We start from the raw sequence: 17,626 nt of genomic DNA, 5'->3' as shown, positions 1-17,626 counted from the left end.
CAAAACCCAAACTGTAATTATCACAGATTTTCAAAGAATCTAGGCCTGCCAGTTTATGCATAGAATCCCTATGCCTCAATGACTTCTTGAACACTCATAGTGTCATATCTGAAGGCAGGAGTATCATGGTCACAACACAGCATTTTAGGGAGCTTTCCCCAAAAGACGTTCTTTAGCACTGACATCAAAGTCCTTCACGCTCAAAGAGAATGCACCCAGTGACCTAATCAACTGAACGGATGAAAGTGGACACCAACAGAACTTTGACAAGTGACAGCCAGGCCAGGCTGTGGGGGCTGCGGGTCATCGACTCCAAGTTCTGATCGAATCAACAGATTCGGGCCTTTTTCCAGGCCCAGAGATGGCCAGCGTTTACCAAGAGAATCTTGCGAACGAGCAAAAGATCTGAAAAAGAATCTATGCTTATGTTTTCCTAGACCTTTTGAACACTCACATTCCTGAATTTTGTATCCCACGGTTTCAGTGAGTCCTTTGAGAATAATGTCAGCCCGCATTTGTAGAACGTGATGCAGCTTCCCAAGTCTTACCTGCCTATAGAATCCCGCTTCATCCTGGGAGTTATCCCTGTGAGTTCCAAGAGGCGGTGGGGGGGGGGGGGCTCCTTTCACAGATGAGGAAATGGAGGGTCAGAAGTTAAATAATGTTTACAAGGGTGACACACTTCTATGTAAGAATGCCAAGACCCCAACCTGGGCCTTCTCTAAGGGACTGAAAAGTGACAGCCTCTATTTCTCTCATCCCATCTGGCCTTTATCCCCTACCTCTTCATACCAGCCTCGGGATTATCATCACGTCCTATTTCTTCTTATGAAATCTTTTTGCAGTTAGGTTCCTCTCACAACCAAGATGTAACCAAGCTAGGGCTAGAAGTTCTATGTCTTTGTACTCATTCACCATTCTTCCAACAACAACATACGGAGACCACCCAGGCGCCATGCACGCTATTAGGTACTGGCGGAGGAAAGTGAACGAGACACGGGCTAGCCTAGAAGGTGGATGATGGCAGCACCCCGTGACTGGTACCGCTAAAGGAGGTACCTGCAGGGTGCAGGCAAGCCCGAGGGGATCAGGGGACACCCTCTGGAGGAGTCCTGCTTGGTCCACCACCTCACCATGCAAAGGAACCGCTTCACCAACCAGTGAATGACATCCCTCTCGTAGGCATGGGGACAGTCATGAACAACAGCCGGCTCTCTGCTGGGATTTAGAGTGACTCCAGCGTGGCCGAGTCGGATTCCCCGTAAACAAGAGGACATCATGGAACTGTGATGATGCTGAAAAAATAAAGCCCAAACTTTCTACACTGTTACTCTCTGGTGTTTCAAAATATGAATGCCAGTCATCTTCCAATAAAAATGAATCTGTGCTTTACTGTGAGTAAAAAAAACGGAATGGGTTGTGGACCTGAATTCGAGGAGACCAACCCGATGAACAGCCTCTGACACTCAAGTAAATAGAGCATCCAATAATCCTTGAATGGGGTGACTGCAGCAGCCACAGAAAGTGGCACGATACCAAGTTCTAGGTCATAGATGGTCAGAAGGTGACGGTGGGTAACAGCAGAACTTCCTCACCAGCAGGTACCCCCAGCTGACCTGAGTCTTCCCCAATCTTCAACAGAGGGGCTGGCATAGTTAAAGTCTCTCCCACCTCCTGAATTCTATGCTGTTCGAAAATAAAATAAGGGGGATTCACTCTTACATCAACTGTAACATGTGTTTTCTTAAACTAATCTTCAGAAATTTTCCACCATTTACAAACAATGGGAGAGCTTGTTTTAATTTACAGCCCTCAAGTTGGTGCTTTGCCCAATTCCAGATCCTAAGGAGATCCTGACCCAGCTCATCAATTGCTAGCTTGTCAACGTCAAGGATGCCATGAGCTATTAGATAACACATTCCTCATTCTTTCCTCTCTGCAGCCTGCCTAGCCTGTTTCCTTCCCCAAGTCCTGCCCGTTCATGCACAGGCGGCAGAAGCCTCCGTTCCACGAGTCTTTCTTACAGGAAGGGAAATGTCTGAATCGATGCTTTTTGCTAATTAAGAAAAAAAAAAATGCCAGTGGAAAGAAGAAGCCAAACTGTATCAAGCTACAAAGCATTAAAATGGACAAGCCACAAAGAATTCTTCCTAGATTAGATTTCTAAAATATTAGAGGGAAACCTATTAAAATTATCATTAAATATCCTTACGTACCTTTCATTTAACCGCCAACATATTTATTTACCTAAGAACTGGAAGAGCCCTGCAGCGTTCAGGTGGTGGTGAGGATTCAACACGGGCCTTTGGAACAGAAACACCTCAGGGACCTTAGTACCTTTCCAACGGCTCTCAACCTAAGCTCCTTCATCCAGAAAATGGAGATAAGATCTGCTTTGTGGATTTACATAATTTTGAAGCCAGTTAATAAGCACTCACTACGTGCTAAACTCTGGGTCATAAGCACATTATCTAATTATTGAAATATAGTGCATTTAATTTTTACAACCATCAGTTCTGCTCCTTTGTATCATTCATCTGTTCAATAACTGGAGATGGCATCTGAGTATTATGTGTAGCTATCTGCACAGTGCCCAACACATTGAAAGTGCTTCTTTAAAAAAACAAGGGTGGTTCAGTAGGTTGGTTAAGCATCTGCCTTCGGCTTGGGTCATGATCTCAGAGCCCTGGGATCAAGCCCTGCGTCAGGCTCCCTGCTCAGCAAGGAGTCTGCTTCTCCCACTGCCCCTCCTCCCATTCGTTCTCTCAATCTCTCTCTCAAATAAATAAAGTCTTTTAAAAATTTTCTATAGTGGCACCTGGATGGCTCAGTGGGTTAAAGCCTCTGCCTTTGGCTCGGGTCATGATCTCGGGGTCTTGGGATCGAGACTCGCATCGGGCTCTCTGCTCAGCGGGGAGCCTGCTTCCCTTTCACTCTCTGCCTGCCTCTCTGCCTACTTGTAATCTCTCCCTCTCTGTCAAATAAATGAATAAATAAAATCTTAAAAAGAAAAATTTTATAAAAAGAAAGAAAAGGTAGCTATTACCCTATATATGGTCACTTGTAGAACCCCATGGAGAAAACAAAAAAGATTTAGAGATAGAGATTGCAATTATGAGTTAACTCTGCTAATAAGTGACTGACGCTGGCAGGGCTTTATCACTGCTCTGGTGGGACCCAAAAGAAACAAGATCCAATTCAGCTCATCACATCTTCTCTTAAATAGGATGGCCAGATTCATCATAGTGATCTAGCCTCACCTCACTGCCTACTTCAAAAAAGAAAAGAAAATCACTCTACATATTTTTCTTTTTTTTTTTAATTAAGTTTGGGAACCAAAGCGTTAATGTTTATAAGGTTTTGGGGGGGGGTTAAAGATTTTATTTATTTATTTGACAGAGAGAGATCACAAGTAGGAAGATTGGCAGGCAGAGAGAGAGGAGGAAAGCAGGCTCCCCGTCAAGCAGAGAGCCTGATGCGGGGCTCGATCCCAGGACCCTGGGATCATGACCTGAGCCGAAGGCAGAGGCTCAACCCACTGAGCCACCCAGGTGCCCCACCCTACATATTTCTTAAACAAAAGCCACAAATCAGGGACACCAACAGGCCAAGAAGTACAGAAGGAATCCACTGGAAGCAATCTGAAGAAGGCCCTTAAGACCACTCATGCAGTCTCTCTCTCTTTCTCCTCTGCTCCCAACAGCTTTGTTATTCGTATCTTTATTCCTGATTTGCCTAAGCCATAGAATCTTAAGGTTAGAAGGGACTCTGGAGGTCATCAAGGAGGTCATAGTTTCTTTTTTTTTTAAAGATTTTATTTATTTACTTGACAGAGAGAGATCACAAGTAGGCAGAGAGGCAGGCAGAGAGAGAGGAGGAAGCAGGCTCCCTGCTGAGCAGAGAGCCCGATGCGGGACTCGATCCCAGGACCCTGAGATCATGACCTGAGCCGAAGGCAGTGGCTTAACCCACTGAGCCACCCAGGCACCCCATAGTTTCTTTTTTAAAGAAACCCATAGAGTGGGGGGTGCGCATGGGTGGCTCAGTCAGTAAGCCTCTGCGTTCAGTTCAGGTGGGCAGCCTGCTTCCTCCTCTCTGCCTGTCTCTCTGCCTCCTTGTGATCTCTGTCAAATAAATAAATAAAATCTTAAAAACAAAAACAACAACAAAAAACCATGGGGTCCCTACAGTGGAGAAGCACGTGGGACTGTCTGGAAGTGAGACTGCTTGTTTCCTCCCTGACCAAGGGAATAATGAGAGTTCCTACCTCATTTCATAGGGTTGTTGGGATGCGTGCCCGGGATAATGGATGCAAAGAATTCAGGATCGTGCCTGGCGCACAGCACGCACTCCATAACAAGGAGCGGGTCTCATGCAGAAGCATTACTCGGTGTCTGGCGCTGTCCTGAATGCTCACCCACCCCCAGTGAAAAGCCAGCCTCCACCTCCTACAGCAACTAAAGCCACTGTCCGGGAGCTCTAACCATCAGAAAATTTTACTTTGAGCTAAACTTAAGCTTCCATATATTATCCTCTACAGGGATACTGAATTAAAGCCCTCAGCTCCAAGCCAGACTTCCAAGGGACCAATGACAGTTGTCATGTTCTCTGCCCACCTTCTTCTCCAGCCTAAATGCTCCCCTGGTTCTTCAAGTGTCCCCCATCCTTTTTCCTCTGGCTACAACCTCACCTGTCCGTCTCCCTCAGCATGTGCACCAGAACTGCTCTCCGGACTCAAGGGACAGTCTGGCCGGCAGAGAAGACCTGTTTCTAAAGACAATATTATTATACACTATATTAAACATACAATGTATTAGTAAAGGTTCAGTGGCTTTGGGGCAACCGCATCATGCCGTTATTCATTCTGAACTCGAAGTCTACTGAAAGCGAGAAGTCCTTTTCCTGCACACTACTGTGGGGTCGTCCCTCTTCGGGCTGGGGTCTGGGGGATACGAATGTAAGGGCTCTGCCTACAGGGATTTCAGAGTGATCCTGTTACATTCAAGTATTTTGGCTCATGAATCAGTCACCAGGTGCCTGGTTGTCCCTCTAGGTTCATCCATGGATTTGATAACTACACCTGGGCTTACGCTGTAGTCCTTGTCGTAGCCACCAGCCTTGGGCGGGTGTGACCTGACAGCGCCACGCCTCAGTTGTACCACTTCTCTCCAGCTTTCTGCCTTCTGGCTTCTCTGTCACCCCAGTGTGGGACCCTGGGAAAGACTCAGCACTCACGATGTGCAAACTGGGTAATGCAGACACTTGGTACCCCAGGGCAGCCCTTGACCAAGGGGAGAAGGGAGCCATGGACCAGTGCCACCTTGTCTCTCCCTTCTGAGGCACGGGCAGCAGCAGTGAAGCTGGATGACATAATCCTGTGTTGGCTTTCCCTCCTTCTATTTCTCTCCAGAGTGCCCTCTCCTGTCTCTGGGATCAATGCCCTAAATAAGCTACCTGAACGACAGCCCCTGCCTAGGGCTCTGCTTTCTTGGGGACCCCAGGCTAAGTCACATGTCAACACGAATAATGATGGTAGACAAAACACCTGAGCTCTGAGGAATGGCACCAAACTCCTCCCTTAAGGCTGACAGCGCCCGAGCCAGGCCTGCCTGTCAGTTCCTGATGCCACACTGAGGCCACATAACTAGACTCTGACCCAGTCTCCACATCTCCATTTGATTCAGCAGGAAACAAGGGGATTTGTCAAAGGCTGTGCTAAAATTCAGATAGGGGCTGGCTACCAATTCCTGTGATCTGCCCGGAATACAGAAGTCTCCCGTATGCTATCTCCCTTCCTTTCCCCATCTCCCATCAAAAAGGAAATGACATTAGTTCTCCACAACCCATTCTTCCCCTTCTTATGAAAGCCAGGCCACTTCCTACTTCCTCATCCAAACACTCGCAAATCAAATTTCAATTACTCTTCTGGTATCTGACACAAGATTAGTGTTAACTTCATAGGTCCCTGCACAGAACCTACTTTCTCCTGCTCTTTTACAAACTGAGACAAGGTTATTTCTCAAGGTTCTCATGATTGCCTTATTCCTTGACCACTCTTCAGAAATTCACAAGTGGTTCCACATTGCCATTTTAGTCACACACATTTCCATCACGTATTTCGTGCACATATGCACACTGACAGAAAAGTATACAATGAAAAGTCAATGTTCTATATGTATTTATGCTGTACACACAAACACTTGAATTCTACTGACAGACCAGGGTGAGCTGCCTCAGAAATTCCGATGATTGTGCTGTATGGGAGTGCGCTGGGGAAGTAGGAAGAGATCTCTCCCATCCGGTCTCTGGAATTAACATTCCTGCTCTTTCCAGCTCAACTTTACAGCCCACAGCATCAGCAAAAAACGAATCTCTCCTGGAGCCTCATTTTCCATGGGACACTGATCATTAGAACGCCTAAATTCCAGCAGGGTTACCTCGAAAAAGCTCAGGGAAATGCTACCGCAAAGCCTGGCGCTGCTTTCCTCCAATCCAGACTCATTTCGGGCTGGGGAAGAGACGGTTGGAAAGCCTCTGAGCCAGGGGAAGAAATCATAGTGCTTGGACAGAAATGATTCTCAAACTGCTCTCCTCCGAGTTAGGGTGGGGGAGGGGAGGAGCATCCACTTCCCATAAGCCTTCATGTAAAGTTTCATTTGCAGCAAACAAAACTCTTCTGATTCAAGGCATCCATAAGACGTGAAAGCCAGTACACCAATCACCTCTAAATAACTTTCCATCTCTAATCAGTCTATGATCTTTCCACTCAAAGAGTGGTCCACAGATCTGCAGCAGCATCACCTGGGACTTTACTGGAAATACAGACCTTGGGGCGCCTGGGTGGCTCAGTGGGTTAAGCCGCTGCCTTCGGCTCAGGTCATGATCTCAGGGTCCTTAGATCGAGTCCCGCATCGGGCTCTCTGCTCAGCAGGGAGCCTGCTTCCCTCTCTCTCTCTCTCTCTCTGCCTGCCTCTCTGCCTACTTGTGATCTCTGTCTGTCAAATAAATAAATAAAATCTTTAAAAAAAAAAAAAAAAGCCTCTGCTTTCGGCTCAAGTCAAGATCTCAGGGTCCTGGGATCAAGCCCCACATGGGACTCTCTGCTCAGCTTCCTCCTCTCTCTCTGCCTGCCTGGGTGCCTACTTGTGATCTCCCTCTCTCTGTCAAATAAATAAATAAAAATTTAAAACAAACTAAAGAAAGAAATACAGACCTCCTCAATGAGAGTCTTCAGTCTAACAAGATCCCCAAATGATTTATGAGCACATTATATTTTGAGAACTAGTCTAAGCCACTTATGCCTTTCAAAATGTTTCTGCTGAACACGAGTTCTAATCAAGATAACATCTAAAAGTACTCTGCTGGGAGGAGCCAAGAGAACTATGACTAAGTCTCATAATTTTATGGCTAATATTAGGAATAAAAATATTAGGGGAACAGATATTTCATTTAAATGTTAGAGATCACATGGGTGCCTGGGTGGCTCAGTGGGTTAAGCCTCTGCCTTCAACTCAGGTCATAATCTCATGGTCCTGGGATCAAGCCCCACATCGGGCTCTCTGCTCAGCGGGGAGCCTGCTTCCCTCTCTCTCTCTGCCTGCCTCTCTGCCTACTTGTGATCTCTCTCTGTCAAATAAATAAATAAAATCTTTTTAAAAATAAATAAATGCTAGAGATCACAAAAAAATTAAAAAAAAAATTAAATGTTAGAGACCACAGAAGTGTTTGGATTACTCCTGCTATGCAGGAATTCATTCCTGATAAACAACAGACATCATGCTCCCCTATCTCTAACGTAATCATATTCATCCTTCAAAGGCCCAGGAAGTCTTCCCCTTTCATGGCTCACACACAGAATCCCCCTATATGTGTGGTTTCCTTTATAAAACTTGCATTACGGATACTACAAAGGCAAGAAGTGTGAGAGTCTTAAAGCACTTCGTTTCAAATGACACGTTCAGGTTTATTCCTTCTGCTCATTACTTCTTGGACTACCCAGCCCACCCTGTTCTCTTCCTTCCATTCAGCTCCATATTCGTTCTGTCACGGGAACCCCAGCATGTAGTAACTGTTTATGGTCTAACCATTCCATATACTGAGGTTTGCTTTACCTTCACAACTCAAATGTAAGTTCCTTGAGAAGAATCATTATACCTGGGGCGCCTGGGTGGCTCAGTGGGTTAAAGCCTCTGCCTTTGGCTCAGGTCATGATTCCAGGGTCCTGGGAAAGAGCCCCATACCCGGCTCTCTGCTCAGTGGGGAGCCTGCTTCCTCCTCTCTCTCTGCCTGCCTCTCTGCCTACTTGTGATCTCTGTCTGTCAAATAAATAAATTAAATCTTTAAAAAAAAAAAAAAAAAGGAATCATTACACATAGTTCATGTTTTGACGTGGACCTCGTTCTCTGCTCTGATATTTGAGGAATGAATAGGTCATAAGGAACTTGGTACCACAGTTTTTTTTTTTTTAAGATTTTATTTATTTTTATTTATTTTATTTCACAGAGAGAGAGATCACAAGTAGGCAGAGAGGCGGGCAGAGACAGAGGGGGAAGCAGGCTCCCTGCTGAGCAGAGAGCCCGATGCGGGGCTCAATCCCAGGACACTGAGATCATGACCTGAGCCGAAGACAGCGGCTTAATCCACCGAGCCACCCAGGTGCCCCGGTACCACAGTTTCTTATCCATTAGTCCTTGCCAGGTACCAGTTGATGGTATCATTTACTGTGTAAAAGAAACCACCAAATTATTTGCTTGATTTTTTCTTTTCCCTAGTAAATCAAGCAAGGAAAACTCTATTACAATGTTGCTATGTGGAGTGGGAACAAATTCCTACAAGTAGCTTATGAGTCCCCAAAGTGATGTGCTCCTGCATAAAAGGAGGCGATTTCATCCCAAACCCCATGCTGGCCTTTGGGTACAGGCCTCAGAGCAAGGCCCTGGCATTGGACTCACTCACCAAGAGGGAAAGTTCACCTCTCATTCTGAAAGTTCTGCTTTCTTTGGGAGATCCCTGCCTCAGGCAGCTTACACAGAAGCAAAAAAATAGCTCAGAGGAGACATCTGATTCGGCATCTTAATCTATGTGAACTGGTAAAAGTCAGGAAGGCCTTAGAAAGAATGATTGGAAGGGAAAAGAAGGAACCAGCTAAAACCTCAAGGCAACAGTTCTCTTTTAAAAAGAAAACAAAAACAAAAACAAAAAACCACACCTTTCCTGGCAGATGAGTTCCACAGAGCACTTCACTCAGAGATGCAAACCTCTGAATTTCTCCTCAGATCACGGAAGAGAAGTATTTTGCCTTCTCTGGTGTTGTCCCGGCTCTCTTTAGAATCACACCTGTGCAGGATATACTGGGAAGTTTCCGGCTACTTCTCAAGCCCCTGTGACCCTCATTTCACCCCGCTTTGTTTATTGAAACGTAAACACACTGATGGTACTGCTGTTAAGTTTGTCTACCTCTCACTCGCTTTCACAGGACCTGCTTATGACACATATGCCGTTGCTTGAAGCCCTTGAGCACGGAAGCTGAACGGCCAAATCCAAGTGCTTCACAACAGAGAGCATAAACGTGCGTGACCGGCCACCTGTCATGCTAGACCGACCCATAGAAAATGACACCTTCGGTGGAAAGTGCTTCAGATATAAAGTCCTTACACATTTTGTTCAACAAAACGACTTCTGCTTTTCACATTCACCAACTGGAAGGGAAATAAAAGCATCACCAAGTTATGTAGGAACAGTGGGCCAGGGTCAATTTTTTTTTAGGACCCAACATGATAAAGAATAGAAGAAAGCTGACATGCAGAAGGTGGAGGGAGGTAGACTTGTATCTTTTCGGGGGCTTCGTCATCTTCACTCTCTTCTTGATCATCTTTTTGAGAAAAAGAGTTCCTCTCATCTCCAATTCATATTCCACATTCCACATCCACTGGAGGCAATCCCACATAAGTTACAGGCAAACTGAAGCCATGTAGCATAGAAGAGGTCCTCAGTGGATTATTAACAAGTAACTTCTGGACAATAACAAGGTTTTATGAGCTCCATTTTACAGATGGGAAAACTGAGCCTCAGAAAGTAACTGACTAGCCCACTCTTATTTCAAAATCCATACTCTAAGAATCCCTTACAACAGATGCCCTCCCATGGATATAATAAATGCCCACCTGGACAATATCTTCTTTTCATCTCCACATCCATCCTTTCTTCTCCCCCCACAGATCAATGCTGAGAGCAACAAAGCTGTCCAGAGCTGATGATGCCACCAGGTGACCAAAATGGAAATGGAAATGGAAATGAACCACACTTTACCTCACTTCTCCCTTTGTGCCTCTCAGAGGATCATGCAAATACTAGAAGCTCCTTCCCAAAAGTGTACAAATACACACACACCCCTTCCATCTTCTACTTCCTTTCCTAAAATCCTTCTTGGGCTTTCTAACATCTCTTCAGGATTGAATCCAAACATCCTAGGCTGGCAAATCCCACACACCCACAGCTTCTGTTTTAACTTTCGCCTCCTCATGGTCAACATTCTGCTCTCCTCTAGCCACCCTGAACTCACTATTTCCTGCACAAGCCCCTTCAAGAGGCAACATTCTTATCAAAGCTATCCCTTCTGCTTGAAAAATGCCTTCATGCCTACTCTTTACAATTCTTTGGACACATTGAACCAACTCCTAGTCACCCTTCAAAATTCAACTCAAACATATCTCCTTTCCAGTAAAATGTTCTCGGACTCCCCTAGACAATTAATTAGCTGCTAGGTTCACAATGCTCCCAGAAGCCCTTCCTCCACCTTCTTTATTCCCATAACTGTGCTTCAGCACAATGATATTGTATTAGTCATTTATTCGACACTGGGCATCTATGGACCAGGCTCTGAAATATAGCAAGGCACCTGTGCCCCACACTGCATAACACAGGGGCAGGAAAGTAGTAGGCAGTCAGAAAATGAATGTTGAATGAATAAGGGAAAGGAAGAACTACACATAAGGTCTCCTCCAGGATCATCAGGAAAATCTCCATCCTCTGCTTTCCTCTGACTCCATCTGTGATCTAAAAACAAGCACCCTGGGGTATGGCATACCCACACTGTGGAAACCAAACACCATAAAAATCACAGAGTCAACATCTTCATCCTCAAATGAAAGTAAATGGGCACACAGGTCCTTGTACAATTTCCACAACTGGTTTTGTCTCAAGCACTGCCATTTCAGATCATCTTTTCTGTTGTATTAATTATAAGTAAAGCAACAATCTTTTTGCCATTTATTTACCACAAACATATGCAACTGCCCCAGAGTATGCACTGTTTTGGAAGTCTTCATGGATTCACTTGTGACCCTCCATTTGTAAAACTGTTTCCACCGCAAAACATATTTCAAGTCCAAATGACAAAAGTCATGAATAAACAATGCCATGCAACCTATTTTTCTTTAGGAAACTGCAAATAAAGTCAGTGGGTTCCATTTTTGCCATTTTAATGCATCAAAGGAATTGTTAGCCCCAGAAACACTCACCTACAAACTGAGGCTGGCCGGAAGTCTCATGGTTAATCTGGGTTGGTGGTCAAAGTGCACTAAAATCTACGATTTCAGGGTTCTGGAATTCAGCCTCTACTTAGGAAGGTGACCATTAGCAATACCCATTGGTAAATCTAGAAGGGAAACACACACACACACACACACACACACACAAGCCCACAGGGATGGATTCAACCATTTTTTTGGATCTCACATGACCATGAACTCAAGGCAAAGGATAAACCAGTGAACCCCTAAATTCTCAATAAGTGCTAAATTTAAGAGACTAAAAAGTATCAAAATACATCCCACAGATCTCAAACAAGCCATGCTTAACGTGAAAAACTCTCTCTCTCTCTATTTAAAGTCAGTCCTGGAGAAAACAGAGCCAAGTTCATACTATGACTAATTAAATTTTTTATTATACTGAGATCATGCCTTAGATAGGAATTTAGTTCCCATCCAGCAAGGTTTAAAATCTCTCAACACCAAAAGAAATATATGCTTTTTAATTGATGATCACAAAGTACAGTAAGTGATACATGATGATTTTGGTATAGGAAACCCCAGCCAGCCAATGAATGAGTCATTCCACACAGCCTAGTTTTCTGAATGGGTAAGAGCTTTACACACCAAAACTGCCTTGGAGGTTAATTATCTTGAGTGTCAATATTTTCAAAGTTTATGGCATAATTCCTTCTCTTCTCAAAGACTGTACTTGAAAGCATACCTTTTGGTAGTTCACGCTCATTCATGCTAAATAGTAATTATTGATTTACATTATTACAGAGTAATGCCTGCAAGATCAATTGAGCGTTTCTATCCTCACATATCCAAACCTTAGGGCTTCTGCTCCCAATTCTTGTGTCGAAAGTAAGAATGCTTCTATCATCTTCCCGGTGGCCAACCTGTCTAGGGTCACCTTGCACTGCTGGTGACAGCAGCCCCTCATCCCATTCTAAAGGTGCTACCCCTAAAAGACTATGGATTAATTTTTCCCATTAAAAAAATTGTTAGGACTGTTGTCTAAAACAAGAGTAAGTATGTTCTGAGAAAGGGTTTGAAATATTCTCCCATAATTTCTGCCCTCTATTCTGATTGCTGGGTGGGTACTTTTGCCCCTTTCCTGGCCCTTGGCTAGGTTCCAGGTACGTGAGAGAGTCATACTCCAGACATGGATGGATAATGACAAAGCTTGATGTTCTTTATGATCCTCCTAGAGAAGTAAATCGACTCAACACACACCCTTACTAATGAATTTCTGTCCTGGCCATACAACAAAGCAAGTGTGAAGTTTTCCAAGGAAGCAAAATCAGGTGGAATGATTAATTCAGAAACTGGAAAAGGGTCCCTGTCTTACATAATGGCTCTAGATTTGGTATCCCTATGGCATTTGGCAACAGGAACAGGTAGGCTTACACAAGTTAAGTGTAGTGAGATAAAATTTGGGGTGGGGGGGAATTACCAAGTGACTTTTAAAAACTCAGAGAAATTCATTTTTCTCTTGGTTTATTCAATGGCAAGGTTTTTAAAACGAGCAACTTCTTTTTGCACCACACGTTGAATGCTTTCACTTACTGAACTGCTGCTACGTGGGGGAAAAGTCTCCTTTAACTGGAAGGGTAAAAATGTTGCTCTAACATTTGAGTCACCTAAAGATTCATTACCATTCTTTGAAATAGTCCCTACAAGCGGTGAAGTCAAGCATTGGACATCAATGGCTATACTGAAATCCCCTGCATTCTCTAACACCCGAAAGTTTACATAACCTTGTTTGTCAAACCTGAGAAAACAAAATTGAGCTGCTGAACCAGGCCACCCTGTCATATCAAGGACAGAAGTCAAGAGAGCAGATCATCCCTTTTCCTCGTTATGCTTCCACACCCTTATGAAGGAGGCTGGTCCTTCAGCTATTTATAAATGTGGAACTGAACAGAAAGGGTCCCCCCCCACACTGCCACCCCTGTAAGGGGGTGGGCTGTCTGGGCTCTGGCTAAATCCCAGTGTTGCCTGTGTGATCTCTCTCATGTGGCCTTCCACACCTGGCAGCACAGGGACCTCTGGGTCCAGTCCTGTCTGGTTAAGAAAAGGGCTGTGAGGATTTCCCGGCTCACTTCCAGCCTATGATTCTATATATGGAAACATCCCATCCAAGGGTTTTCAGCCTCATGAGCACCACACCAGGGAGGAGGAGTGAGGAGGAGGCCAGCTCTCCTCTTGCTGCCCAGACAGCACACTCACTCACTCTGGTGTCTCCCAGGCCCTGCTGCCCTGGACTGGACCTTGTCATCCAAAGGCAGCCCAGACCTCTGCTGAGTCTTGCAGACTGGTGGCTTTAACATGGAACAGCTGGAAGAAGACCCTGCATTCTTTCCTCTGCATAAACACTGGGGGCTCTGTTCACCCTCCTGCTGCAGCATAAACGAAAGAATTTCCCCTATCCAAAATCATACGACCAACAGACCTTTCCCCCATCCCCCATCCTTACCCCCACTTCCCCACCCCAAGATATAATTTCAGTCTGTCACCACCCATACTAGCAAATAGAAAACTGCAGCACGTTCCCAGTATATTCACTTTCTATACTAGTTGAGATGTCTGTAAATACTAGCCAAGTATGAAACAATTGTTATATTCAGTAAAGTTTTCCAACAAAGAGCATGACAGACCCTGATTCACGCCTTCTCTCCGCGGAGACCCTTTCCATAAGATCCTTTCTACAAGATCCATAATCAACACGATAAGGTCGTGATTGGTCAGTATAACCCCATAGAATACAACCTGCAAATATCATTTTAATAGTCTGTAGCGTCACCTGCGTCTGAGTCTGAAGACAGAGCTCTAAAACTGGAATATCCATGGGGGGAAACGAATGATAAAATTGAATTTCCATGTATTCCTCATACAGCCTAATCAAAGCTCGGCTTTCTGAAGGGCAGTCCGGCTTCTTCATGTGTTGCTGAAATCCAGAGAGCCACGTTGCCCAGAAGGAGAAGAAGAAGAAGGGGGGGGGGGGGGGAAGCCCAGAAAATCCAGACTCTACGTGACCTGACTTACTTATTTCCCAGGAAACTGCATGAGAGAAAAATCAATCATTCATGCTACCGTGGCTACCACACGGAATGGGCTGAAGGAGTTGACAGTGGGCAAAAAACCAAAGCGGCCAGCGGAGGTAAGTGGGCGGCAGGGACGGGGTGGGGGCGGGGGGTGGTGGTGGGATGCCAAGGGCCCGGGCTCGCGCCCTCCGCGTACCCGCTGGGAGGCGGGCGGGGGCGGGGCCCTGGCCGGAGGCTGGGAAGCAGGAGGGGGTGGGTGAAGGAGGAAGGTGGTTGGGGGGCGGGGGTAACAGGCGGGACAGCCGTGGCCGCGCACTTACCGGGGCTGTTGGCCTCCCCTTCGAGGACGTGCAGCTCGGCGCAGTCGGCCAGCGAGTGCTCCAGGCAGAGCTGAAGGAAGCGGGCCTGGGTCTGGCTCACGCGCTTAAGCAGCGACAGCAGCGCAACAGTCTGCTCGCACTCGTTCCAGCCCTTAAACCAGCCCGCCAGCACCCCGACCTGGTCGCGAAACATCATGGTTAGGGGGCGGCCCTCGGTCTACGAAGCCCCCTCGGCGCCCCAGCCCGCCCCGCCCGCCCCAAAGTTTGGCGGAGCCGCAGCCCCGCGGCCGCCGGAGACGCGTTCCCGTTCCAAGGTGGCTCTGGTGCCCGGACGCTGCAGGTACGGCCTCGGCTCCTGCCTCTGTCGTCTGGTTTCGGTTACGTTCCGGTGGTTCTGGCTGATTTCCCCAGAGATGATGACAGACAGTGGCACGGAAATGTTCTTTTTTAAAAAAATAACGATTAAAAAAATTCCCCACAAGGCACACAAACTGAAAGAATGCTCTCTTTCCCCCCCTTCTCGCAGCTTCGGGATGGTGATTTCCGGCGTCCCGGGGTCTCTTCCCCGCTGGGCGGCAGCTCGGACCCTTCACACCCGCATTCCCGAGCGGCGATCACCACTGGAAGGAGAGAAAGGCTGCAGTGAGACCTCGGCCAGGGAGAGAGCGCGCCCGGGAAACGAGTGCACCAGAAGGGGCGGGGGGGGCGCCCTGCGGGGGGCTGGTCCCCCCCAATTCTGGCAGCCCCCCTCCGAACCCGGATGCGCGAGAGGAGCTATTCCCGTTCTGGGAATGGCCAGAAGGCTCTTTCCCAGGTGCTTGAGGAGACCCCACGGCTTCCTGTTGCTGCCGCCGCCAACCGCTGGTGCTCCCCACACACCCCACCCGGGGTGGCCTCGAGGGCTGAGCCTGCAAACGCCAGCACCAGCAACAGATCCTCGCGCGGAAAACTTGCAATGCGGCTGCGAAGGGGCGCGGGGGTGGGGGTGGGGGCTAATGCAAAACAGAGGCGGAGGGAGCAGCAGCCCGAGTTCCTTCCTCCTCCTCCTTCTCTACCTCCTCCTCCTCCTTCTCTACCTCCTCCTCCTCCTCTTCCTCCTCCTCCTCTACCTCCTCCTCCTTCTCTACCTCCTCCTCCTCCTTCTTCTCTACCTCCTCCTCTACCACCTCCTCCTCCTCTTCTCCTCCTCCTCCACCTCCCGGAGAAGCAGCCGAGCGGCTGCAGCTCCATCTACAGCAACAGCCAGCATCTCCACCGCCAGGCGCCCCTCTGGATTTAGGCCGTGAGCAGCCGCGGCAGCAGCTCGAGACAAAAATAAACTCCCCACCCAAAGCTCGGAGCCCAGCGGGCGGAGGCGCAGCCGGAGCCCCGGCTCCCCCGCGCCGCGCCGCGCCGCTCCTGCCCATCCGGGAGGTCTCCAAGGGCCTGCTTTGCCCAGAGCGATCAGATGTGTGCGTGCGTGTGCGTTTGTGTGTACGAGCCTGTGCGCTTTAGGCATTCTGCCCTGACTGCCACCGCCTACGGGCGGGTCCCGCCGGCCCAGCGCCTCGCCCGCGCTTCCCAGGCCGGAGACTGCACGGCCCGGGGCGCGCACCAAGCGCGGAGACCGCCTGAGTCCGAAACACTGTTTCCCCCGGCGGGCTGGGCGGCTCCGCGGAGACTGCGGCTCCACGCCGCCCGCACACGCCCCCCAACGACCGCAAAGAAGAAAGTTCAGCTTCGGGGGGCTCCCCCACTCTTATCCCTGTCCGGGTGGCCGCCAGCGGCGGAGAGAGGAGCCCAGCGGCTCAGCCCTCGAGGGGCCAGCATCCCTCTTCCCGCCTCCCAGAAGTTCTCGAGCAGAGGGGGAGGTCTCTCGGGAAGGAGACCCAGTGGCCGGCAGATCCCCTCCCGCGGTCGGAAGGGTGGGGGCGCTCACCTCGGCGCGGCTCATCCCGGCGGCTCGGGGCCCCACGCGTGGGTCGGGGGCCGCGGCGGCTCTCAGAGAGGTTGCGGGCGCCCGGAGCGCGGGCCGCGGGCCATGCCGTCGGGGCGGGCGGCGCTGAGAGAGTGCGGCGCTGCGGGTCCGGGCAGCCGCCGCCGCCGCTGCTGCTGCCTCCAGTGTCGGCTCGCGGAGGACTGAGCCGCCGGAGCCGGAGCTCCCCACATGCTACTGATTAACATACACCATTACATCATGGGCTTGGCAGGGAGCGCCCGAGAGGGGGGAGAGGAACCCGGGCGGCGGCGGCGGCACGCGGGGGGGAGGCGGGGGGAGGATCCCCGGACCCGGCCGGCGACAGGGGTGGGGGGGGGGCGGATTCCTAAGTGGGGACCAGAAAAGGGGAGGGGAGCAGAGAGGGAGGAGCCGGATGGCGCTGAGGGGTCGGGTTGGAAGAACCGCCCGGCGGAGGGAAGAAGTTTGGGGAAGGGGAGGGGTCCGAGTGAATTCCTCCCCTGGCCGCCAGCGAGTCCTGGAGAGGTCAGGGCCCTAGAGCCGCGGGCGTGCTGGCCATAGAGGACCCGAAGGGCACTTGAGAAGGGGCGGTGCTGCCACCGGCTGCTTGTCCTTGGGAATGTGGTTCGCCGACTCGGGTGACCCCTAGGTCCCATTGGGGCCCGGGGGTAGCAGATCGGTTTGGCCGGCGGGCGGTGGAGAGATGGGGTCACTGCCGCTGGGCGGGGGGGGGGGGGGGTTGGTAGTGAAGGGGGCGTGGGCGGGTTCCGAGGGTCGCAGAGCAAAGCGAAG

General features: G+C 48.9%; 1 protein-coding gene across 2 annotated transcripts in view; it reads right to left on the bottom strand.

The window, feature by feature from the left end:
- SAMD4A (sterile alpha motif domain containing 4A) overlaps positions 1–16,909 on the bottom strand; it is a 208,160-nt gene extending 191,251 nt beyond the window's left edge. For both annotated transcript variants that reach the window (XM_032344267.1, XM_032344268.1), the window contains exons 1-2: positions 16,817–16,909; positions 14,899–15,518 (exon numbers count right to left, since the gene is read on the bottom strand). In XM_032344267.1, the coding sequence (XP_032200158.1) occupies positions 14,899–15,094 (196 nt within the window). In that variant the 5' untranslated portion in view covers positions 15,095–15,518; positions 16,817–16,909. The remainder of the gene's footprint in view (positions 1–14,898; positions 15,519–16,816) is intronic.
- Between the last annotated feature and the right edge of the window lie 717 nt (positions 16,910–17,626).

The sequence above is a fragment of the Mustela erminea genome, chromosome 5, assembly GCF_009829155.1.
Source record: "Mustela erminea isolate mMusErm1 chromosome 5, mMusErm1.Pri, whole genome shotgun sequence".
Taxonomy (NCBI): Eukaryota; Metazoa; Chordata; class Mammalia; order Carnivora; family Mustelidae; genus Mustela; species Mustela erminea.
The sequence above is the reverse complement of the archived record's forward strand: the minus strand, read 5'-3'. Positions and strand labels throughout refer to the sequence as shown.